Below are 25945 nucleotides of genomic sequence, written 5' to 3' on the forward strand. Positions count from 1 at the left end.
ATATATATATATATATATATATATATATATATATATATATATATATATATATATATCATATAATGTTTTATTTGCTAGTCATACCTCAATAAAGCTGGAAATTAAAAAAAATAAAATTAAGTTAAGCTTCTCCCTTAAAATAAATGAGGTAAAGTTTGATTCTAGATTCAAGTGTCATCCCATAACACTGTTGACCTCTGTCGCAGTTTTGCAAGATGAGTAACCAAAGCAAAAGTCATTACAGGGTTACCAAAAAGGACCACATCGATTAGTTACAGAAAACAAGGCAAGAGTCAAGCACACTACCAACAATATGATTTTTTTTTTTTTACCTCCCACTCATCAGTGCAAAGTCCTTATCAAGTGAAATCTTATTAGAGAAAGGCCACAGGTAAGACATAAGCACAGAGCTGCTTTGATTGAAACTTGAGTGTGGGTGTGAGGTAGCACTCAGATTCCCTCTAACTTCACCTCTATCTTATGATCCTGCTTCCATTCTTACCCTGGAATTCTCTGGAGTCCTAAGAATTATCTATAATCTTTTGCATATGATAAAAAGACAACTGGGGAGTAGGGCCATGTCTTCTGCCCTATTCTATGACATTTCTCCTGCCATCAGAGATGCATCTTCTTTTTCCTAATATCTCCCCATTGAAGGCCCACCAAGACCCCACTCAGAACTCACATCCTCTAAGGAATCTCCCCAGTACACATTTATCTTTGCCATCATAGATGTTTAGTGCTTCTATTATAGCCATAGGGATTGTATGTCTCAGTACTCCAAGGTAACCCCACTTTTTGACATTAGATTAATATGCTCTAGGACTTGTTTTCTTGTCATATCACATTTCAATTATGGGCTTTGAAAATGTGCTTACGATAATTATAGTTCTTACTACAGTCGACCTTGTTTTTTAAATTGATCTATAATAAATATCACAAAGTATATATTTCCAAAGAATAAAGATTGGGTGATTTTATCATAATCAATCATCATTTTTCCTCTTCTCTCTTTTTTTCACCATCATTATTCCTTTTTTTGGTCCCAGAGATTGAGCCACTGAGCCACATCCCTAGCTCTTTTTGTATTTTATTTATAGACAAGGTCTCACTGAGTTGCTTAGTGCCTCACTAAATTGCTGAGGCTAGCTTTGAAGTAATGATCCTCCTGCTTCTGTCTCCTGAGCTACTGGGATTATAGGCATGCACCACCGTGCCTGGCTCACCATCATTATTCTTCATTTATTGATGGCTTAGAATGCATAAGGGAGTGTTGTGTACTAGTATTAACCACTGCATTTAATTATTACAAAAACTCAGCAAGATAGGTATGTGATGATCTCCCTTTTGTGGCCATCCAGCTCACAAGCAACTAAGTCAGGATGTATCTAAATCCAGATTCTTAACACTTCTGCTACTCTGCCACCCACAGTGCTTTCTAGTGTTTCTCTGCATATTCTAGAAATGTTTACTCTGGTAAATAATGAATAAATACATGCTCAATTGCTTAGAGTTGAAAGCATGAAAAAAAGTGTACATGAATATATCTAGGCTGTGAATTGAAATATTTCTCTTTCACGCTTGCATGATTCTGAAAAGAACTTTATACTTGGATTTAGAGCCATCTTAACTCATACTGGTAGTTGAAAAGCAAAGTGAATTTACTGAAATTTTCAGTTTGCTGGTAGACTGTTGGTAAAGAAACTGGCAATTCAAAACCATAACAGAACCACTGGAGAGATACTTTTCCATAATTTATGACACCTGAGACATACTAAATTATATGAAGACAGTCTAAGACCAGTTGTACATTGTGGAAGCCTATCTCTAGCTTCCTATTACACTAGTGCCATGGTATTGGGTGATTGTGGACCCAAACCAGCCTTACTGACTAGCCATTAGATGTGCTCCCTGGTATCTAGGAATCCTGTTCCCTGGCTCTTCTCATGAAGAATGGAGCAGGTGAGCACTTTCTAAGAACATCTGCAGAGGACAGGATGAGGGAGAGGAGCTGTCCAACAAGACAGAAAGAGGCCACTCTTCTACCTGCTGCAGTGCTAAATTCCCAGGCTGTCAGAAGTGCAGTGAAGGAGGGGACATTGTGATCGTCCAGTGGCCATGATGATCTAGTGTTTGTGTCCATCCAGAAAGCCCCTTTGAGCATCTACTAGGTGGAAAGTGCTATACTTAGAGAGTAGAGGACCCAGAGATGACTATGACATAATATCACATTCAAGGTACTTTAATATTATAATCTAATATTAAAGTTTACTGTACTTGATTGAACATTTTTTAGGATGGATCTCTACCTTAAACCATACACAAAACCCACTTCCTCATGGATTGTGAGTTTAAATGTAAAAACTCCAACTTCAAACTTCTAGAAAAAAAATATGACTTTAAGATAGAAAACAATTTCTTAAACCAAGCACAAAAATGCAAAACAGCACAAAATTATTGATATATTTGATTACTAAAAATTTAAGAATTTCATTTCATTGAAAGAGATCTTAAAGGAAAATGAATGGTTACAAACTTGGAAAATATATTTGCTATAACCAACAAAAAATTTGATATGACTAACAAAAATTTGTTATTCAGCAAGTAGAACAACAATAAGGAAAGACTACCATAACAATTGGGCAAGAGGCATCAACATAAATATGATAGGAAGAAAATGACTTAAACATGAAAATATGTTTATTATCAATCAGGAAGAAAATTAAGACCATAAGATATACTTTTTCATATCTACCATCATAATAGAAATTTAATAACAATTTGATATCAAATGTTGACAAGATGTAAAGCAACAGGGACTCATATACTGTGTGTATGAATATATATATTGGAAAAACAATTTAGAAAACTTTTTTGGCATTATTTTGTAAATGTGAAGTTGTTCAAACCCTAGGACCCATCAAATCTACTCCTAGGAATATACCTGAGAAAAAAATCTTACACATGTGTACCAGGAGATCTTTAGAAGAATGTTTATGACAGAAACATTTTTAATAGTAAAGAATTGGAAATTACACTAGTGCCCCTTAACAGAAAACAGATAAATTAATATTTATGTAATGGGAAACTATGCAGTGGTGAAAATGAGTACTTTAATACACACACATTGTGATGAATTTTATAATGTTGTGCTAAAAAATAAAAAAAGCCTATAAAATTTAAAAGAGTGAAGCTAAGCAACATTATTGAGGGTATAGCTATAAGTGCTAAACTATAAAGAAAAACAAATAAATGATAAGCACAATTCAGAAGAGGAGTTACCTCTAGAGAGTAATGGGATAGGTGGGAGGGGATGTGAAAGAGGCCTCAAATATATTGGCTTTGCTCAGTTTCTTAAGGATTTGCAGAGGAAATTAATTTGTGACTGTTGTTTAAGCTGTTCATAGGTATTCTATAATCTCTTTTCTACTTTGATATATTTTATAATATTAATGTAGCCCAAAATGTGCTACTGCGGTACGGTGATGCACACCTGTAATCCCAGTGGCTCAGGAGGTTGAGGCAGCAGGATTGTGAGTTCAAAGCCAGGCTGAGCAATTTAGCAAGGCTCTAAGCAACTTAGTGAGACTGTACCTCAAAATAAAATATAAAAACAGCTGAGGATGTGGCTCGTGGTTAAGCATCCCTGAATTCAATCTACAGTACAAAAAAAAAATAATGTTACTGCAATGCCAATAAAGGAGCCCTTTGACTGAATGGGGAGTGTGGGGCCTGGAGGTGGAAGGCAGAAATTGAGGAAGGCTTCATACTGCAGTTAGGATTGGTCCTTGATAGATGTTAAGGATTTTAAGCAGAAATTGAAAAAAAAAAAAAAAAAAGGAAAAGAAAAAGAAAATCCCATTTGGGAAGAACAGGATGAGGAAATACAGGGAATGTGAACTGGCACTGTGTGTCCTGAAAACAGCAATGGCTGGAGTATACACTGGGAGACTAAAATGGCTTATGAGGATGGGAATTGCACAGGACCAGACTGTGGAAGGCTCTCCTCCTCCTCCTCCTCCTCCTCCTCCTCCTCCTCTCCTCCTCCTCCTCCTCCTCCTCTTCCTCCTTCTCATCCATTATCATCATCATCATCATCTTCTTCTTCTCTCTCTCTTAAAAAAAAAACTTGGGAATATATTTGGATCTCAACCTGCAAAAAGGCAGGTTGTTGAAGACTTTTGAGGAAACAAGTAATTTGATTACACCTGTGATTTAGGAATATGATTTTGGTGGTTGTATGAAGCATGAATGGGAGAAATTAGAGGCAGATGGGATCTATTTGACTGCAGGAATAGTTCAGGATAACAAAGATGAGGGTCTGTATTGTGGCAGTGACAATGGAATGAAGGAAAGGAGAGAATGCATAAATTGGGATTTGACTTACACTTACTAAATGCTTGTGTCCTTTTCCAGAAGGACACAGACTGAAGCGAGCTGTCCTGGCTTCCTGCAGGCCAGCTCCGCTTTAACACTGAACACACTCTGCATTAACTGGTTAATTGTGGGCACTAACTCAGCAGCTTGCCCACCATTCCTCTGATATTTTAGGAGCATCTGCCAGTTTTTCCTTTGCCCTCTCTTTCTGGAGCTAGGAAATCACATTTAAAAATGACCTCTTTCCAATATTCATTAATCCTCCTTTCTGCTAACTTATATCTGCTTGCTTACAACTTCCCTCTCTGGGCTGTCATTTTCCTAAGGTCTTAAACACAAACAAAGTGATACAAACAAGTTGAAGAGTCTCTTTTTCTTCTGTAAGAGGCTGATATTGCTGACGTGATCCTAAAGACTAGAGGTGTATATTCATCCTTTTGGCAGATAATTACACAAAGACACAAGACATTGAGATAGCATAACAAGAACTGATTGGAAATGGAAAATGAACGCCTTGTACATCAGCAGGCAGGTGGAAGTTCACGTTAGGCATTTAGGAGGAATGCCAGTTCACAGCCCATGCACCTCTAAGCTTGACCAATTAATGAAACACTAGACTGCTGCTGGGATTGTGCCATTTTATATGGGCTCAAGCAGAGGTACAAGATCCCAATATGTAGAAGATATTGAAAAACAAGTATCCTGTCAAGTTGAACAGTTCAAGAGTCAGAGTCATGACGTCTTAATCCTGGAAAAAGAGGTAGCAATGCCATTTCTGTGTCCATTACAGGAGGTAGGGGAGAGCAGCCATGGGACAGGAGGAGTGACATAGTCTGAAGATGGTGACTGCTAATAAGGGCAAGACTTTTAGAGTACTCCAAAGAAAAAGTGTTAATGGCCTAAGACTAAAGAATAGAATATCTAAGTTTGTCCATGGGATTACAAATGATGGGATTTCCTATAGAATCTAAAAACATCAATCTCATAGATGTAGAGAGGAGACTGTGGTAATCAGAGACTGGAAAGTCTGGGGAAGCAGGAAAGATGGGGAGATGTTGGTCGAAGGATACAGAACTATAGTTAGGAATAAATTCTAAAGATCTATTGTGCAGGGACTGGAGCTATAGCTAAGTTGGTAGAATGCTTGTTTCACATGCACAAGGCCATGGGTTCAATCCCAGCACCACATTAAAAAAAATGATCAATTGTACAGTAAGATCACTATAGCTAATGACAATATGTTGTATTCCTGTTGAATGTGTCAAATGTTCTCACCATAAAAATGGTAACTATGTGGAGTATTTGTTAATTAGCTAGATTTAACCATCCCACAATATGTATATACTTTAGAACATCATGCTGTACTAGAAAAATACATACAATGTATATGTCAATTTGAATAAAAAAGTTAAAAAAAAGAATAGAGTACCCAGTTCTTGATATTTTCTAAATTGTTGTACTGTGCAAACTAAATCCTGCATGAATCAGGTTCAAGGTGCTCTTCACACCCGTTTGATGATTAGAACCAAGATGCAGAGGTGAACTGGGCAAACTGAGTGACCAGCAGAAGAGCTCTGGGTCTGGGGAAGAGATGGAATGGCAGAGCCTCAAGCAGATGGCTAAGCCAGTTGAACACTGCTTGTGAAAAGGAAGAGGGAAGACATTTTAAAATTATTCTCAGGAAAAGACGAACAAAGAATGGCTTAGCATAAAAGAGGAAACTACACTCCTACGTCTTCCCCTCATGGAAGAGGCAAGTAGAATGTATTTTTCAGGTCACAGCAGAGGTTTGTAAACTTTTGAATCTTTTCCATAGGCAAAAAACAAAACAAAACAAAACAAAAAACAACAACAAAAAAAACCCACAAAAAACTGTGAATAATTAAAATGCAAAGACTCTCCTGACTTCCAATTTATTCAATTTCTTCTCTGTCTTGCCATGCCAAGATGCAATCCTAATGCTAACCCTTTGATTCCTTCCCAAACCTTTAACTAGCCCTCATGGGAAGCTGCTTTGAAATGGTTCAAGGTTGGGCATCCAATAGAAGAAGAAACAGAGCGGAGAAATGGAGCCCTCCCCGCATGGGATAATGAGCCCCTGAATAATTGACAATGGAGTCAAACGCCAGGCGAGCCAGCTCTGCCTCCTGCTGCACTCTTCTCTAATCAGCACCATGCTCTCCCTCATTCCTGAAAGTAACTCATGTAACTCATTTAACACAATGTTCATAGGTCAGATTCCGAAAAGAAAAAGGTAATGGATTTGATCTTTGTGCGAAGTCTTTCTTTTCCTTCATAAAAGGCATGGAGGAGAGCCCAAACAATAAAGGAAAATCGTCTCATTTGCAGACGATGTGAAGGATGACTCAGAGCCGGGGCTGAGAGCCAACGGGGCATCTGAGCGAGGCAGGCTGCGATGACATGTAAAGGTGCACACTTTATGCAGACATGAACCTTCTAGTTGACTGAGTCGCAGCACCCAGAGGTGATGAAACACTGCGTGGATGATCTCTGCAATGTAGGGCTCCTAAAATGATCTACCGAAGCCCATAAATTGCTTGATTTCCCCAGTCAGACTGCTTTATTCCCCTCTTAAGTACTTGTTATCTCTCTTCTCTCATGCTTTCGATTTCATCAACCTCCTCAGCTCATTTATCTGCATTGACCTGGTGGGGCTTAGCTCTGCAGAGTTCGCAAATTCTGCTAAGCTCTGGTTATCCCATTATTTCGGCTGTACTGTTCTCCTGTGCGCCTGTCCTTAACGGGCTCCAGCATACCTGTCTTGTAATCTTTGTCTTGTCATGTTCTGCATATCCTATGCTTTTGAAGTTTTTCATTATTTCCAGCTTGACCTTATCTTACTTTTTAAAAGATTTTTACTTTGTCATCCAAGTTTGGTGATAGGAAGTTTACACGAGAATAAAAACAATCTTGAAATGTTGCATAGTTTATTTTTTTAAAAGATGCAATAGGGTTTTACAGACATGATCTCCTGATTCTGCAAATATCTGTAATAATTTAACATATCCCCAAAAGGATGGTATGTTTACTATAGGACACTTTTTTTTTTTAAATGGCTCTGAGTTAGTTGAATTTTCACGAGTCTAAATACTCAGTTACCTATGGGAACCTGTCTCATGGTTCATCAGGAGTCTCTGTGGCCTTGAGCTTAGTGAGCACAACTAGTTAATTTCCAGAACTAGGAAACAAACCTGCAGTAATCTTACTCTGAAAGCTTCCATTCACATGTTTGTTCAGTAGTGAATATTTATTGAGTGTCTACCATGTGCACCATGTTGGACTTTGCGGTAGTGGAAGCACACAGAGCAATGTGGCTCATGCTCCTGTGGTGCTTAAACACTGAAGAGACAGACCTCTCAACATAACCACACACACAACAATAAAGTTAGCATGGTGACCAATGCCACCAAGGAGCTGTGCCTGAGCAACAAGAGCCTGTGACAGGTGATATGAGCAGACTGGAAGGTAAGAGAACCCTTCTCCAGGATGCGATGCTTGAGCTGCGCTGAGATAGGAAGAGTTAAACAAGTGTAGATGAGAGGAAAGAACATTTTGGGAAATGGTAGCAATTGTGCAAAGCCCTGTGGGGGCTAAAGCATCAGGGACTGAGAGACTCGTTGGAGGGATTATTGAGTGCAAGGGGGGCTGGTGTGAGATGAGTTGGGCCAGGAGGCTAATTTTTTTTAAAATATGAATTTTTGGTTTATTTTGAAAAATCAGACCTTAGAAAAAGGAAGCCAGGTCAACAGTTGACTGGGCTAGAAGGGGCAGGGGCTCTCTACTCTTTACACATATATGTTCCCTGCTGTGCTTCTGCTGGCATGTGCAATTGTGACTATCCTTCACTCTTTGTGAGACTGTGGCCTCAGCCATGGTGCTGAGGTGGCTGAGTGTGACAGGGGATGAGGAAAAGGTTGTGCTTCTCTTTCCCCAGGACTCAGGAGTATGTGTGAAGCCTTGGAATGACCCAGTGCCAGCTCCTGGGCTGTGGAGCACTCAGGCAGGGCTGCAGATGGGCATTGTGGGCAGGGGACCCACACAAGTGGGACTGGAGTTGGAGAGGAAGGAAAGGAAGTGTGCCTTTGAATCACGCAAGCAGCACACGTAAAGCATCTTCTGAACCTTCTACATGGACACATGGAGTGTGGTGAGTAGCTAACCACCACCCCTAAGACTGGAAGTAGTTTTAGCTGTCATAACTTGGTCACTAAAGGTAAGAGCTGCTTTGATTTCTGTTTCCAGCAATATGATGAACTAGATACTTTGAACAACCCCTCATCACTGCTAAACAGGCAAGAAAGTAGAGAATTCTCTAATGCCAAAAACAAAGTAAAAGTAAGACTCCTGCAAGGCAAAGAAATGCCAAAGATGGCTTTAGCCCAGAAAATAACTGCTGGTTCCCAGGGACTTAAAGTTCTCATTTGGAAGACAGCATGAGGTCCTGAGTTCAATCTATAGCACCACAAACAACAGTAACAAGAAGAAAACCCACCAAACCAGAAAACAAAACCCCCTAAAATTTGAAAACTCACATAAAATAGGTAAATTGTTTTTCAAAAGCAATTTATCAGAATAAAATCAAGAAAAAATACCAAATGTGAAGATATCCTTCTTATTAAGGAAACATAATTAGTGGATTAAAATTTTCACATGAAGAAAACATATTAGACCTGGATTGGTTCCAGGTGCATTCTACTAAATAATTCAAGAATAATTCTCAACTTACAAAAACTTTCCCAGACAACAGCAACAGAAGGGATTATCCTATTCCTCATTTTATAAGGCTAGTAAAATGTTAATATCAAAATCACTCAAGAATATGAAATTATGTATCAATCTTTCTCAAGAGCATACATTAAAAATTCCTTAAAGAAATAGCAGGAAGTTAAATTGATTAATATATAAAAATAATACATCATGAATAGACAGGGTTTATCTTAGGAAATCAAGAATGATTTAACATAAAAGTCCATTACTATGATTAATCATATTAGTTAACATTAAAGAAAAGAGATCATGTGATACTTTCTATACATATAGAAAAAGTAGATAAAACTCAACATCTATTTATAATAAACTCTCCTAGTAAACTAGTAATAGAAGGAAATATTCTTAATCAGATATAGAACATCTTTATAGAAAAACCATTAAACATCATGTTTATACTTAATGGCACAATGTTGAAATTATTCCCTTTGACATTAGAAATAAAACTAGAGTGCCCACTTTGACTGCTTGTATTCAGCATCAAACAGGAAGCCAGGCCAATGAAGTAAAAAAAGAAAGGAAATAAAAGGACTTAAAAGCAAAAAACCAAAGTTTTATTATTTGTAGAAAATGTGATTATTATATAGTAAATCCAAGAGTAGCTACAAATGTATTATTCAAATTAATAAAAGAGTTTAGGGGCTCGGGATGTGGCTCAGTGGTGGCGTGCTTGCCTCATCTGTGAGGCACTGGATTCGATCCTCAGCACCACATAAAAATAAATAAATAAAGATGTTATGTTCATCACTAAAAAAAATACTTATTTATTTATTTTTTATTTTTTTATTTTTAAAATACATGATAGTAGTAGAAAGCATTACAATTCTTATTACACATATAGGGCACAATTTTTTATATCGCTGTATATAAACTATGTTCATGCCAATTTATGCCTTTATACATGTACTTTTTTTGCATTACAATTCTTAATACATATATATACCACAATTTTTCATATCTCTGTTTGTATATAAAGTATTTTTAAAAAAGATTAATAATTTTGCATAGGCTGGGGATGTGGCTCAAGCGGTAGCGTGCTTGCCTGGCATGTGTGGGGTGTTGGTTTCATCCTCAGCACCACATTAAAAAAAAAATAAAGATGTTGTATCCACCGAAAACTAAAAAATAAATATTAAAAAATTCTCTCTCTCTCTAAAAAAAAATTTAAAAAATTAAAAAAAATAATAATTTTGCATGAAGCAATTGGTCAATATGCAAAAAGCAACTGCCTTTTTATTAACAATTAATTTAAAAATTACACTAAGATAACATACTTTATATACAGAGATACGAAAAATTGTGCTCTATATGTGTAATGAGGATTGTAATGCAATTCACTGTTGGGTATTTAAAAAAATAATAAAATCAATTAAAAATTTTACAGTAAAATACTATAGCCAGGAGAAGTACAAAGTTGGAAAACTGACACTTCATTATTAGGAAGGGTGGTACTGGTGAAAGAACAGACAATTAGATCAATGGAAAAGAGAGAGAGCTCAGAAATAGACCTACATAAAGATAGGCAACTGATCTTTGACAAAGGAACAAAGGCAATACAATAGAGAAAAAAATAGTCTTTTCAAAATGGTGCTGGACCAGCTGTACATTCACATGCAAAGAAAGGAATCCAGACCAGGACCTTAAACCCTTCACAAAAAGTAACTCAAAAAATGATCACAGACTTAAATGTAAAATGAAAAACGACATAACTAGAAGATAACATAGGAAAAAAATCTCAATGGTCTTCCTTGGATTTGGTGGTGACTTTTTTGATATAACACTAAAGGTACAATCCATGAAAGAAAGAAGTGATAAGCTAGAATTCATTAAAATTAAAAATTTCTGCTTTGCAAAAGACAGTGTCAAAAGAATCAGATAAGTCACAGACAGGGAGAAAATACTGGTAAAAGATATATCTGAAAAAAGACTGCTATTCATAATATACAAAGAACTCTTAAAATTCAACAATAAGAAAACAAACAACCCAGTTAAAAAACAACAACAACAAAAAACAACCAACCAACCAAACAAACAAAAAAACAACAACCCAGGACGTTAACAAACTTCTCACCAAAGATGATATAAACATGGAAATTAGCATATGAAGAGATGGGAGTCTAGGGAGGTAGCTCAGTAATAGAAAAGCATTAGGTCCTGGGTTTGATTTTCAGTACTGAATTTAAAAAAGAAAAGAAAAAGATACTTCATATCAGATGTCATGAGGGAAATGGAAATTAAACAAACAATGAAATACCATTATGCACCTATTACAATGACCAAAATCCAGAACACTAAAAACACCAAATACTGATGAGGCTGTGGTGTGATAGGGACTTTCATTTATTGCTGGTGGGAATGAAAAATGGCATAGTCACTGTGGAAAGGAGTTTGGCAGTTTCTTACAAAATTAAACATACTCTTACAATATGACCCAGCAATTGCACATCTTGGTATTTACCTAAAGGAGTTGAAAAATTATGTCCATACAAAAACTTGCATTCCATGTTTATAGTAACGGTAATGGTTTGGATCTTGGAGTAGCCATTGAAAAACTCATGTGTTAGGTGGTGCAGAAATATTTAGAGGTGAAATAATCAAATTGTAAGAGCTATTACCTTGTCAGTAGATTAATTCATTTGATTGATGAATAAATTGAATGGGCTATTGGGTGGTAATTATAGGAAGGCGGGCTGTGGTTGGAGGAAGTAGGTTACTGGGGGTGTGCCTGTGGGGTTTATATTTTGGCCCTGGTGAGCAGAGCTCTCTCTCTCTCTCTGCTTCCTGGCTGCCATGTCCCGAGTTGCTTGCCTCTGCCATGCCCTTCTGCCACTATGTTCTGCCTTATCTTGGGCTCAGAGCTATGAAGTCAGCCAACCATGGACTGAACCTTTGAAATCTTGAGCTGAAATAAACTTTTCTTCCTGTAAGTTGTTCTTGTCAGGTGTTTTGGTCACAGAGATGAAAAGCTGACTAAATAAGCAAGAATGTGTCACTGTAGATTTGTCAAGTGTAATAAATGTTTCACTCTGATGGGGGATAGGGAGGCTATGTGTGTGAGGGTCAGGGCATATATGGGAAATAGTTGTACCTCCCTCTCAATTTTGCTGTGACCCTAGAACTGCTATTTAAGAAGTACAAGTAAAAAAGAAAGCCTCAATTAAAAAATAAAAAAATGACACTTAACACATGCATTTGTGTAAAGATTTAAAAATACTACATTCAAGAGCAAAAATAAAACTGCAATGCAGAGTATTTGAGAATCAATCTAACAAAACATTTGCATGTCTGTTATGGAAAAAACTGTAAAATTTTATTTGTGAACTTCATAGAAAACCTACATAAATGGATTATAATATGTTTGTAGAGAGAAACATGTAATATTATAAAAATGTAAGTTTTCCCAATTTTATATATTGATCTCAAGCAATTCCAATAAATACTCTAATAGGATTTTTGAGAAACTTGATAAACCAATCCTAAAGTTTATACAGAAATGCAAAAACCCAAGAAAATGCCTGAAAATTAGGGTGTGTATCTCGGGATAAAGAAAGACAGTTTCCCAATGAAAACTCAACACTTATTGAAAGGTAGGCATGGAATTGAAGCAGGAACAAGTAGGCCAGTATAATAATATAAAGAATCCCCAAACAGACCACTGCATTTATAGAAATTTTATTTACTATAAAGATGTCATTATAGTTGGGGAGAAATGACATTCATTAAATGATGCTGTGACATGTGGTTATCCATATGGAAAAATGAAAATTGGATTTCTACCTTATATTATACCAAGAGATCAATATTGGGTGATTAAAGACATAGATTTGCAAAGTAAAACTATAAAGCTTTTAGAAGATGTAGGAGATGTTTAAGACTATGTGTTGGGAAATGATTTCTCAAGCTAGATAAGAAAATGGAAACTATAAAGGAAAGATTAAATCCATTACACTACAATTAATATCTCTTTATCACACTATAATTAATATCTCTTTATCAAAGAGTATCAAAAAAGAAGGTGAAATTATAAGCCAAAAACTGGGGTGAGATATTTGCATCACATTTATCAATGAAAAACTATCACAGAGAATAAATAAGCACTTCTAAAATCAATATGAAAAGAAGAAATATTCAATGGAGAAAAGACAGACATATATCTTTTTGTTGAAGAGGGAACATGAAAGTCCAATAAACATAAGAAAAGATGATGAACATCATTTGCAATCAAGAAATGCAAACTCAAACCTAAATGGTATGTCAGTTTCTACCTACCAGAATACAAATTAAGTCTGAAATGCAAGCTTTGCAAAGATATGTTAGGAAAACTAATTTACACTGCTGGTCCAACTTTGTAGCAACCACTTGGGAAAATATCTTTGTGTTACATAGTTAAATATGTGCCCTCCTAGGAATATAGTCTTGTCTAGAGTAAGTCTTGTGAAAAGTGTGGCAGAAAGATACATATGGATTGTATGAATTACAAACAAACTGGAAACAGTAGCAATATCTATTGACAGGAAAACCCTCAAATATTCAAATAATGGAAAATACATAACTATTGTAGTTGTAACATATTAATCCAATGGAATAACTTATAGTATTGAAAATAAATGAATTTAATCTTCATGTAGCAACTTAGATGAATCTCATGAACATAATGTATAAGAAGTAAACCACAGAGAAGATGAACAGTGTGATTTATTTATATAAAGTTCATAAAGTGTGATAGACTATGTAGTTAGTTGAGAGAGACACACATATGTGGAAATACTAGAAGTGATGGGAAGTGCTGCTTTGTTTAGGATAGTGGTTCCTTCCAGGGTTAGAGTGGGAGCTGAATCCTAGGTGCATGGTCATGTTCTGGTTTTTAAGATGGGTTATGGGTTCATGGGTACTGGAATCTTTGTTAGTACTTGTTCCTATTACATGTGTTAGAAATATTCTTGTAAATGGTTTCATGTTAAACAAAAACAAAACATAAAATAAAATGGTTTTTAAGATTCTTATTTTGTAGTCCCAAATTAGATATATCTGGACCACAGAAGGAAAGATGGCAATTTTTTAAAACAAGCTGATATCAGGGAATTTTGCTTTTTATTAACAAAACAAAACATGGGTAAATATTATCTTTTTCACAGATTCTTCAGTCTAACAGATGTTTTAAGTCACCCTGAATCCCACTATGGGCAGGCTTTTATGTCACAGGAGTTTCAGAAAGAAGGTAAATTTTTCTTGTGATGAGATTATATAATGCTAAGGAGGCATATGCAAAAGTTATAGAGCTGTAAGATGATGAGCTTGTAGATGATATTTTTTAATTTTAGAAAATACATTTTTATGATGGAGGTAGGGACTATATTATACTTTTATGGAAACAGAAAAATATTTAACTTATTTTTTTTTCAATGTTGGGTATCAAAACCAGAACCCTTCACATGCTAGGCATGCCCCTTACCATTGAGCTCCAACCCCAGACATATTTTATCTTTTGAAGAACAAACCTGCTCTCCTTTCAGGTTCTCTTTTGACATTTCTCCCAGATTTTATTTAAGCACTTAGAACTATCCCTTCCCCCCAAATGTCTCACATTTGAGATGGAAATTTGTTTCTAAATTCTTACATTCCCTGCTTCACTGAGTTTTACCAGTAAGTTATTTTGTATGTTCATTTTTCTTTGCCTGTGTTTTCCATTTAGTCTCAGTTTTAATTAGATTGTATTTCTAAGAACTCTGTACCAGAGATTTATTCAATAGCTATGAAAATTTTTGTCCCTTTCAATTTCATTGGACTATTTAGCAAAACAGTTTTCTTCTTACAAACTGATCCAGTAATATTTTCTAATAATTAATTTTACTTTTCCTTAAAAATGAAATTCAGAAACTGAATGCCACTTCTCTTTCTTTTATGAGATTAGCCTTCCTGGGTGATTGAAGAAAAGCAATCAGACATGACAACTATATGTTTCTGTTTCCCATTCTTCTTTTCTGTGTTTAGATTGTGTTTTGCTTGTCTGTTCAATTTGTATATGTGTGTGTGTGAGTGTGTGTGTGTGTGTGTGTGTGTGTGTGAATGTGGTGCTGGTGGTTGTGGTAGGCAAGCCCTCTACCCCAGCTACATCTCTCAACTTTTAACACATCAGTATTAATTAGTGTTGAAAAGCCATTTAGTAATTAAACTCAAAACATGCTATTTCCATTTGTGTTTTGACAAAGTAACTATTTTCTCTAAATGTAACATTTTTTTCTTGTTCCTCGAATTCTAGTCTATGATTTATCTTATTATCTGTCCCTTGCTCTCCTCCCACAAACTAATGCCTCATTTTTTTTCTTAATGAAAAAATTAATAATATCTCTTGACATATTTCTCAAAGTCTTACAGCAACCCCCTGAATAGACTTTATTCTTCTGATTTTATAGGAAACTGAGGCTCAACAAAGTGAAATAAGCAAATGTATCTAGTTTGCTTTTTTAGAGATTGAGGGTAGAAGCTGAGGGTTTGGAAGGGTTCAAAATATTTTTAGTAAATCTTTGGATTTATTTATTTTGTTGTTTTTATGTTTCTGATATAGGGGGTCCTAGGGTCTTAAATAAGCATCTAACCAATCTTCTGAAAAAGAGCTTTTCATATTCTCCTCCTATTTGGAATTTTGCTTGTAAATTTGACTCTCAGAAGGAGCCATTAGGGATTGGCTAGCTTCACTTAGCATAATCTGCTCTAATGCCATCCATTTTGCAATCTGTGTATGGGGTGAAGGTGGGAGTCCATAACCCACTTGAATCAAAGTGTGGAATATGATATGTCAAGAAATTTGTAATGTTTTGAACAACCCACAATAAAAAAAAAAAAAAGAAGGAGCCATTATCTGTATTATCTGTGGTCACTACTACTTAGTCATGAGATTTGCTGTTTATACATTCTCATATTTTGAGAGAACCATTAGACCTTGTTCCTTAGGTTACTTGCCTGTTCTAACATTTTCCATCAAGAGGAAAGATGGTATTTATTTGATTTGCAAAAAAATTTAGTAAACATACAATGCTTTTGAAGGAGAAAAAATAAAAACAACTATGTCCTGTGGGAATATTTATTAATCAATTTGAAAGGCAAGCAGCCTAATTTGCTGAAGATCACTGCTAGAATAATTTTCATGGCTTCGGGTCCCTGGAAATACCAAAATGAGATCATTCAGCTGGGATTTGCTTTGGGGGTATGTCTACCTGACTCTCACTTGATCCATGAAAGAGCCCCTGGGTGGAAGGACCATTGATATTTTTTCTTGGGTGACACCTGAATGCTAAGGACAAGCTTTAATTTTTTTTTTGTACCAAAAGAGAAGGGTATCCTCACTTCCACATTAGCTATCTCCTCTGGCACCCACTGTACCTGGGTTTCACTGTATTCTTAGTAGTGTGCTAGGGCATCATTTTCCTACAACCAGACTAACACATAAGACCAGGAAAAGTCTCAGGTTCAGAGGATAAAATCTGGTGCATTAGCAAAGTGTTCAAAAGTAGTATTATTTGTATCCCTAACCAAAGGGCATGGTAATCCATTTATTGTTATGCAAAATAATTTTTCAGAATCACCCATCTCTTTGGTAGTAGTTCTGATTTGCACAATTTTACTGTGCCAGATTTAATATTAGAGATTTAATTAATTAATATTAATATTTGAGATGTAATTAATTAGAGATTTAATATTAGACCATTCCCTTAATTTTCCCTTCTGTTCCTGATCATAAAAAGAAGAAAAAATATACAGCATCCTTCAAACATCTTTGATAATGAAGTATGTGTGTGTTTAGCTTTTACACAGAGGAAATAATGCATTGAGACAAAAGACAAAGGAATCACATTAACAAGGAGAAACATGGATCCTTCAGAAGCTGGGAAGAACTTTGTGCCAGTTTTTCTTTTTGAGATATTTTTAAATGATACTCTATGAATTTCTAGTTCACTGAGTTTTCTCAGGAGTTTGGAAATTTACAAACCAAGCCATAATAACCATACAGTTAACAGCTGCTTTATAAAGCATCATTTGCACAGGTATTTAAGATCTATATGTATCTGGACACTAGTAGTATCGAGGTAAAACTTTATAATAAGGTGAGAAATGGGTCCCAGATTAATTTTATTGTGAATTTTTCAAATTGGTAACATATATATTATTTAGTTTATGCATTACTTAAAATAAACCATTAAGTCATTTAGTATTGATTAATCCTTATCCTTGCTGAAATTCTTATATGATTCTGTGAATTATTGTTTTTTTTTTGAAAAGCACTAATGGAGTAGAAAAGATTAGTTTTAATTGATCAAATATGATAATAAACATAAACATAAGATCTGAATTAATTATATGTTGTGATCAAGAACAATCTTTGCAAATCCAAAATACTGTCCAATTCTGAGAGTAGGTAATATGAGCATGGTTGAATTAGTATTATGAAGTAGCCTCTTACCCTCACATGGAGTCCATTGACCTAGACAAGTTCTGCACTGGTGTCGTAAAAATCCATAAGTAAGAAAACCCCAAACACTTGAATATCAAGTAGACTTCATAAATAGCAGAAATAAGTCTCCCATCCTTCCCTGCCAAGTTCCCAATCTTAGCTTAAAGACTAGAGATAAAAACCAACCAGTGAAATCTGATTAATAAAATACCCATGACTCCTGATTAATAAAATACCTGTATATGTGTGTGTGTGTATAGTAGCTTTATGTATATAAAATTATATATATAAAGTGGCCCAAGGTAAACTCATATTATCTAAAACTGGTCATAATAATTTCTTTTTGATAGCTTATACACTTGAAGAATAGATTGCTTTATAAGAAAGACACAAAAAATGATGAAATATTGGCTATTTTAATAATCTTTGACCAGAAGTGAAAATCTATTTTCTGAAACCCAGGTGGAGGACTCATTTTTATCACCTGCCAGAGGAAATAGCATCTCTCATAAAATTGAGCACCTGCTTACAGAATTCTAAATCTGAGTGAGTTTACTCGGACCTAAGGTCCTGAGGTATAGCCCATTGGAACAGGATGGAAACCTTAGACCAGGGCCCAGGGAGGACGAACAAAGCCGAAGCCATACATATCCTGCCTGTCACATCTGTGTTATGACAGCTCCCTCGAGCTGAGTGGTTCTCCAACTTCAGTTTGTACCAAATTTACCTGGAGGGCTTCTTAAAACATAGCCTGGTTTAATTGGTGAGAGTTTCTGATTTAGCAGGTCTTGGTGGAGCTAGAGAATTTGCATTTCCAAGTTCCCAGGGAATGCTTATGCCTGGGACCACACTAAGAACCACTGCTCTCGCTTAAATTCTATAGGAAAGAGTTATCTTTTCTATGTAAGGACACTTTCCTATCTAGGCTTCTTTGCCTTGGGAATACTGTATGTATGTTCTGTATACATCCAGTTGCAGACCATTTAGACCTTTTGTTAAAAGATGTGGCCACTGTTTAGAACCCACAGAGGCCATCTCTGAGGTCCACTAAGAATGGGGGTCCTTATCTGACCTCACAGGCCTCTGGTCTTTTCACTCCTGGTCTTTGTGCTATGCTGACTTCACCAGTACTACAAAGATTAATTTTGTTTTATTTAATCACTTGTGAGCTGGATTTGCAGCTTGTTAGGAAAGTGCCCTTCTGATTTAGAGGGAAGTTGTGAAGTCAAACCACGTGGAGGCCTATCTGTTGAGAGCCACAGCCAAAGGGGCCCCAGCAAACTTCCAGCTGCCAGCAAACTTCCAGCTGCCGGCTGATGATTGGCTCACAGCGGCCCCAGCAACATCTAGCTGATTGGCTCCTCGGCCCCAGCAACATCTAGCTGATTGGCTCCTCTGCGGTGATGCTCATTGGACTGTTTCCCTGCCCTTTCAGACCACGGAGCTGCTCATTGGGGGACTTTTTTTGGCTCCGCCCACGTGACCCAGCCAATCGGCCTCAAGAGCAGGAGGATTGTGGGAGGTGGAGAGAAGCTGGTGTGGGAGAGAGAGGCTTGTGGAAAAGCCGGTGGTGGCAGTTGAGGCTCTGAGGGTTTTTCCTGAGAGGCTGTTTTGTTTGGCGTGTGTGGTTCTAAAAATAAAGTTAGTTTCTTTTGACAAGTGGCTCCTGATTGTGCCCAGCCAGACTGCGGCATTTGGTGGCCCGTACGGGGAACGAACCCGCGACCTTGGCGTTATCAGCACCAGCCAGACTGCGGCACCTATCATGAAACCACATCCAGACAGGGTAAGAGGAGGCCCCTGCTGGATCAGGGGAAAAGCTGCAGTCTCTGGAATCAACATTGCAATCAAATTCCAACTCTGACACCCTACATCCCCAGTTGTCAAATAATTGTAGGGGGAGGGAGTGAAACAGACATGATTTTCATTCTTTCTGCTTTTGTACTGTAGGTGAATCCTTGACCTGGAAGACTCAGTGGCAGAAATAACAAGTTCAATCATTCAGGAACAATTGGCTGGTGAGGCTTAGCACAGGAATCTGAGGTTCTAGAACCCAAAAGTCACAGCTTTTCTGCATTAACTTAAAGTGCAAGGAGGGGCCAGGCATATTGGCGCAAGCCTGTAATCCCAGTGGCTCAGGAGGTCAAAACAGGAGGATTACAAATTCAAAGCCAACCTCAGCAAAATTGAGGTGCTAAGCAACTCAGTGAGACCCGCCTCTAAATAAAATACCAAATAGCAAAATAGGGCTAGGAATATGGCTCAGTTGTCGAGTTACCCTGCGTTAAATCCCCAGTACCCCTTCTCCTCCGCAAAAAAAGTGCAAGGAGGGAGGGCAAGAGCGAATTCTAGATTTTATTTGCAATGATAACTAACCTTTATTATGTGCATAACCAGTTTCCATGGAGAGAGAGATTGTTTAATGTTCTACATTTTCAAGTTTTGTCCCTTCAGATGAAGAAATCAATTACTCCATCAATTTAATGCCTAAAAGCAATCATTACATTAAAAAATCGACCTTCAGTTTACACTCTGATTGAAAAGTTTCTGACTGCTACTATTTTTAAGAACAACCCTAAACCCTTTTTTTCCCTTATTTCTTCTGTCTGCCCATGGCAAAACAAAAGACAGTTGGCACAAAAGAAATATTTCCAAAGAAACACAGGACCATATGATTAATAAACAGGGAGATAGAGCATAAAATGAAAAATAAAATTTAAAAGATTCGATCTCAGTGAAAAAGGAATCATCAAACCATAGAAAAAATTATGGAGCCATGTCCCCGTTTTAAGCTATTTCTTACAGTTCTTTACTCTGTCCATTTTCTTCAGTTTTCTCTTTATAAAAATAACATTATTTTGATACTTATCAATTAGAAGGTTATAAATGAAAAATGAAAATTACAATTCTTAGTGCTTAAACAAACCTTTAAAAAAGTGAGTTATGAAATGGAAAGAGGGTGGAATCTGCATGGAGTCTGCTTTTGGATAGCAGGCTTCAGCACTCTTCTTTTTAAAAAAAATATGTATATATTTTAGTTGTTGATAGATCTTTATTTTATTTATAAAATAAATATCTGTGGTGCTGAGAAATGAACCCAGTGCCTACACATGCTAGGCAAGTGCGCTACTGCTGAGCCCCAGCCCCAGCTCAGTACTCTTCTTAAGCACAATGAGGTTTTCATCCAGAACCAAGAAATTCTTTAAAAAAGAGACTGTTCTTACCCTCATCCTTCCATTCCTTATTGCTGGCCCATCTTCTGCCAATCTCAACACGTACAAATCCATTTTGTATTCCCTTCCCCCACGAATGCTGAATCCAAATCCTTTGGCTCCTTTCTCCATGTCCACAGTGAAATAATCAAAATCCTTTGGGATTGGGCAGAAAAATGAAATAAATAATTTTTAGTATTCAAGAAGCTTCTGTGGTTAGCTTCTCGTTCTCCTTCCCTCTCAGAATTAATGACATGATGTGAGAAGAAGTAATCTGACTTCACAACTATGAAAACGCAAGACACAATTCCAAAGGTTTGAGCAGATTAGAACTGTTTAAAAAGAACCACCAGGTATAGTCAACCTACTTGAAAAACATGTAATTATTGCATATAGGCCTGACTAACACCATCTCTTCTGAGTTTTCTCATTCACTTCTGTGAGAACCATAAATAAGTAGATCAATTGTGTGTGTGCAAATTAGTTTGTAGAATAGAAAAGTGAAATTTAATGGGTTCTGACTGTATTTCTCAGTTGTACAGACTACTGAATATCAAGTTGAAGTGTACAAAATCAATTTCTCTTTTCCATAAAATACAATATGTCCAAGATTTCCTGATCTTCACTGTTCTTAAACTCTTTTAACTTTAATTCATAATAAAATACAATGCAATCTGACAGAGTTGAAATTGTACTTAATTTGTACCTTGCTATCCAATTACCAGGAAGTGGATATTTACTAGATACTAAGTTCTGGTCTAGATTTCTTTTAAAAATGTTGAATCCTCACTTTGACCTGTAAGGAAGATGCTCCCTTTAGGAAACTGAAGCTCAGTGAGGTTAAGCAAATCACCATGAGGTATCCTCAACCAATAGTTACAACTGCACCCTTGGCTGTACAGACAGGTGTTCAGAGACTGTGCCGGAGAGAATGAACCTAGGTCTGGTTTTACCTTCTGCACAGAGCTTGGCCCTTTATCACACAGTGGGAAATAGGGGGCCGTGTAAAGAACTGTGCACCTAAAATACCTCCACTGATGGCAAATGTGAAACTGTCTGCATTAGCAGCACTCTGAGGGCTCAGATAAGAGCCCATTTTTGGCAGTGCTGGGAATGGAACCCAGTACTTTGTACACCCTAAGCAAGCATCTGCCTCTGAGCAACACCCCCAGACCTGAGAGCATTTTAAAAACATTGAAAAGGCAATGTACTGGGAGTTAGCTAGTTAACATCAGCAGGGATTAGTTTATCCCATTACTACCCACCCACTATTGATTGATGGATGGATGGATTGTCCTAATTTATTTTGAAATACATTTATTGATCCAATGCATTTTTAGAGCGCAGGTGTTAACCCTGATGTCATAATTAGGAATAGAACTCTGACTCTCTACCCCAGAAGGGTGCTCTTTTCTCTGTCTCCCCTCTGTTTTATTCCTTGCACTTTAGTAAGTCTTGTCTGGGTTGCCACGATCTCTGGGCTATGGTACCTGGGGCTGCCTGTAGTCTGACAGAGGGTACTGCCTGGTGTCGGGGGAGTGCTGCCTGTAGTCCAGCAGGGGAGGCTGCCTGTAGTCCAAGGGTGGGGGTTGCTGGTAGTCCCCTCCTGGGGGTTGCCTGTAGTCCAGCGGGGGCTGCCTGTAGTCTGTGAATGGAGGCTGTCGGATGTCTGGTTTCACATCTTGCCTTGCCTTTACTTCGGACCTGTAACTAAATAAATGGAAAGGGGATTTGCTTTGGCATCTCAGCATTTTAAGGAGACTAGAACGATCGCATGACTTCCAGGTGCGTCCAAGCCACACTAGCTCGTGGGAGCCACTCCTCATGGTGGTGGTCTTATACATTTAGGATTATGAGATTAAGTACATGATAAATATTGTTGAAAAATTTGTGATAAGTGTCATATTATATACTTTTCATTTGGGTTTTGAAGAAATCTAGGTACCAATGATGATTTAACCAAAACTTTGTGGGAAGGGACTCATGTTGATCTAGCCCTTATACTCTATTTAAAAACTGTACAATCACAGCAAATCCAGGGAGTTAGACACTTGACTATTTATCCAACACGTCAGTCTAAACAATAACAAACCAACTGTCTCAACTCCGCATCCCCACTTCTTGGCAGACAATTCATCACTTCACGAAAGCATGATTGAAAAATGATCTCTAATACTTTACAAATATACAATGAAAGACTATTTTCAACCTGCTTAGTTGGGTGTTTTTGAATATTTTAGAGGTTATAGGAGTGACAGTAAGGTATAATCATCAACTAGAAAGTCACTGGATCATTGGTAAATTAAAAATGCATTTTGCAGAGGTTTAAAAACTAAACCACAGCTATCAGGATTGGGCATAAGATGGAAGGGAAGGCAAAAATATTTATGTCCCACGTTCATCTCTTGCTTGTTTCTAGATATCAGCTACTAATAAGCACAGAGGCCAGAGCTAGCAGGTTGGTAGTTTTACAAATCCAAATTGCTATAAGTTGAGGGGTTCCTGGTTCACAATGGAACAAACATAGCCAATACCTACATTATGGGATCATTGAAAAGGTAAACTGAAAAATAATCACCTTGGTATAGGGGTCTTTTACTTCTGTAGTTCAGGATCTATTGCCATAGCAACAGTGTATAATGAGCTACCCAGAGATGTAGGTAGATTAAAAAATATACATTCTATATAATAGCAATTTCATCTAAGATTAACATGAAAGTTATAAGGAATTGAGAAAACACTCAGCACCAAAGAAAAGCTCAAAGGCATCAGGAAAAACAGGTTCAAAATCAGTAGATTTTTAAAAAACCTTTAAAAAACTAGATAATTTCTTTCCTGGTTTATATATAGTCTCACTGATGCTGATTAGTATTAAGTATTTTTTAAAAATCCTTCACCTGAACAATTGCCACTATTAAAATCTAATAGTTGGTGAGGACACACTAAAAGTGCAAGACAATAGATGTGTTTATTTGGGGTTCTTGGAAGGGGGTTAGTGATATAGTTATTTTAATCCAATTTGAGTAGATTCCATTCGTTACTTAACCCTGCAGAGGGGAGAACTGTTCCTTTTGTGAGTTGCATAATTTAGGCTCTGCTTTATTCCTCAGTAGTCCACTCACCTACTGAGAGTGTGCATGCTGAGAACAGAATAATTTAAAATATGCTTTGAATAAGATGCTTAACTATGCAAATGAATGTATTAAACAAAAGGAATTAGACTGGGTGACATTTGTTGGTGTGTGTCGATTCTTTTCTAGAAATAACTTGCTTGGTGGTTTTGATGTAGTGCTATTTTAAGTTATAGCATAGTCACTTTATTTTCATGATCTGTGTGATATTAGTATGAAATATCCATTATGTGTTCTGTTTTCAACCACATGTGTCAGGAGGTATAGCAAAAGAGGGTGAAATGTAAGGATCTCCCCAAAGAGAGATGACTAGAAATAGGAACAATTGAAACTTGCAACAGCTGTCATCCAGGCCACCAAGCACTCAAACTTTATTCTGAATCAGTGTCATGTTGTCAGGATTTTAAGTTGAACTTCACAACCCTTTAATAAGAACACTTTAGCAAGAAAAATAAGCCTAATTTTTTATGAGTGTTGCTAATTTTAAGTGGATGATACATTGGCTAGGGCAAAAATTATGTTGCTTTGAATAAGTGACACAATTCATTTTATAGAAAAATCAGAATCATTAAGAATAGGCTTTATAAAGTCCCCTTCCTTATGAAAGAAGGCCATCATATAATTCTTGGTAGCTATTAATTCCATTATTAACGTGATGTTAGAGATATAAACCTAGATAGCTAATGGTAAATTCTAGCACACTTTTTGTGGTATGAATAAGTTCCAGAACCAAGAAATGATGCCCAGACAAAATTCTACATCTTGTGAGTCCTTCAAGAATTGACCTGAACCTTAAGCATCCTAGGGTTCAAGTTTGGTAGAAGGTGTCGATTTCCAATGCTCTTCCAAATCCCAGTCAAATATCAGTTGCTCTTGTTGAGAAATGTAAGCTCTAGAGTAGGTTTGTAACATATTCTATAAGGGTTCTTTTTGTTTTCAACAAATGTTACTCCTTGAATAGTATTTTACCTATGTTCATTTTACAATTATTTGTGTTTTCTAGCACATACCAAAAAGATGTTAAGGGATGGAGAAATTGGTAGAAGTGTGCAGGGTGTCGTGGGAAGTTAATCTAGAAGTAAATAAGACAGGACAAAATATCACTTTAACTTACAAAACAGAAATTTGCAAGCAGATTGTCATTTTAGTTTATCCCATTCTAACATGGGAATTGGCTCAATCTGACATGTAGGTGGGCATTTCTTGTACAAATGCACTTGGCATATCAGCAGTCTTGGAGACATTTCTAGCCTAATTTAGAAAAAAGGAAAAAGTTTTTCCTCTGATACCATGACCATCTTTAAATGCTCTTATGAAAATGTTTCTGACATCTGTGAGATTATTGAATCTCCTTATTCATGTGCAAATGAGCCACAAACAACAATCAAAGAGCCAAGTCTGAAAACCTGTAAAGACCCTAGAATTGAAGTGAGCACCTTCCAGGCTGTTAACATTACTCAAGTGAAATAGGTGAGAACTCTGGGAAAATATACTGGTGATTTAAAAAATTTGGATCAGACTGATGTGTTAATCCAAGAATGAGGAAATATTTCATTCTGTAATCAGAAAAAAAAAAAACAAACTTTTTCAAAGACCATTCCTTCTATGATAGGAGCTACAGTGTCCTAGTTGTGAGCCAGTTGTAGCTGGGGTCACACAGAGGCCTTACTCACGGCTGTCCTCCATACAGGACTACAGCATACCCTCACACTTGTCCTTCACACCGAGAACCTCTCCCAGAAAGACTATGAGTGATTGCAAATGAGGAGGGGCTAACTTGCTCCTTAACATTAGGGAGAGAAGAGATGATTCCTCATCCAAGGATGAGATTCCCCACCCCAGACTAGAAGCAAGACCCATGGCCAGGGGAGTACAACTCTGAAAGGAGAAGATGGAACATGGCTGCAAGATTAATCTATAGTGGCAAAGCCCAGAAGAAGAGTCTGAAGCTGACTGAGGGACTGTGTGGGCCTTAAGTCCTTCCTCCT

General features: G+C 36.9%; 1 protein-coding gene across 5 annotated transcripts in view; it reads right to left on the reverse strand.

The window, feature by feature from the left end:
• Magi2 (membrane associated guanylate kinase, WW and PDZ domain containing 2) overlaps positions 1-25945 on the reverse strand; it is a 1275072-nt gene that overhangs the window by 85926 nt on the left and 1163201 nt on the right. For all 5 annotated transcript variants that reach the window (XM_048786215.1, XM_048786214.1, XM_048786217.1 and 2 more), the window contains 2 exons: positions 22317-22536; positions 20839-20982 (listed from right to left, as the gene is read on the reverse strand). In XM_048786215.1, the coding sequence (XP_048642172.1) occupies positions 20839-20982; positions 22317-22536 (364 nt within the window). The remainder of the gene's footprint in view (positions 1-20838; positions 20983-22316; positions 22537-25945) is intronic.

The sequence above is a fragment of the Marmota marmota genome, unplaced genomic scaffold, assembly GCF_001458135.2.
Source record: "Marmota marmota marmota unplaced genomic scaffold, marMar, whole genome shotgun sequence".
Lineage (NCBI taxonomy): Eukaryota > Metazoa > Chordata > Mammalia > Rodentia > Sciuridae > Marmota > Marmota marmota.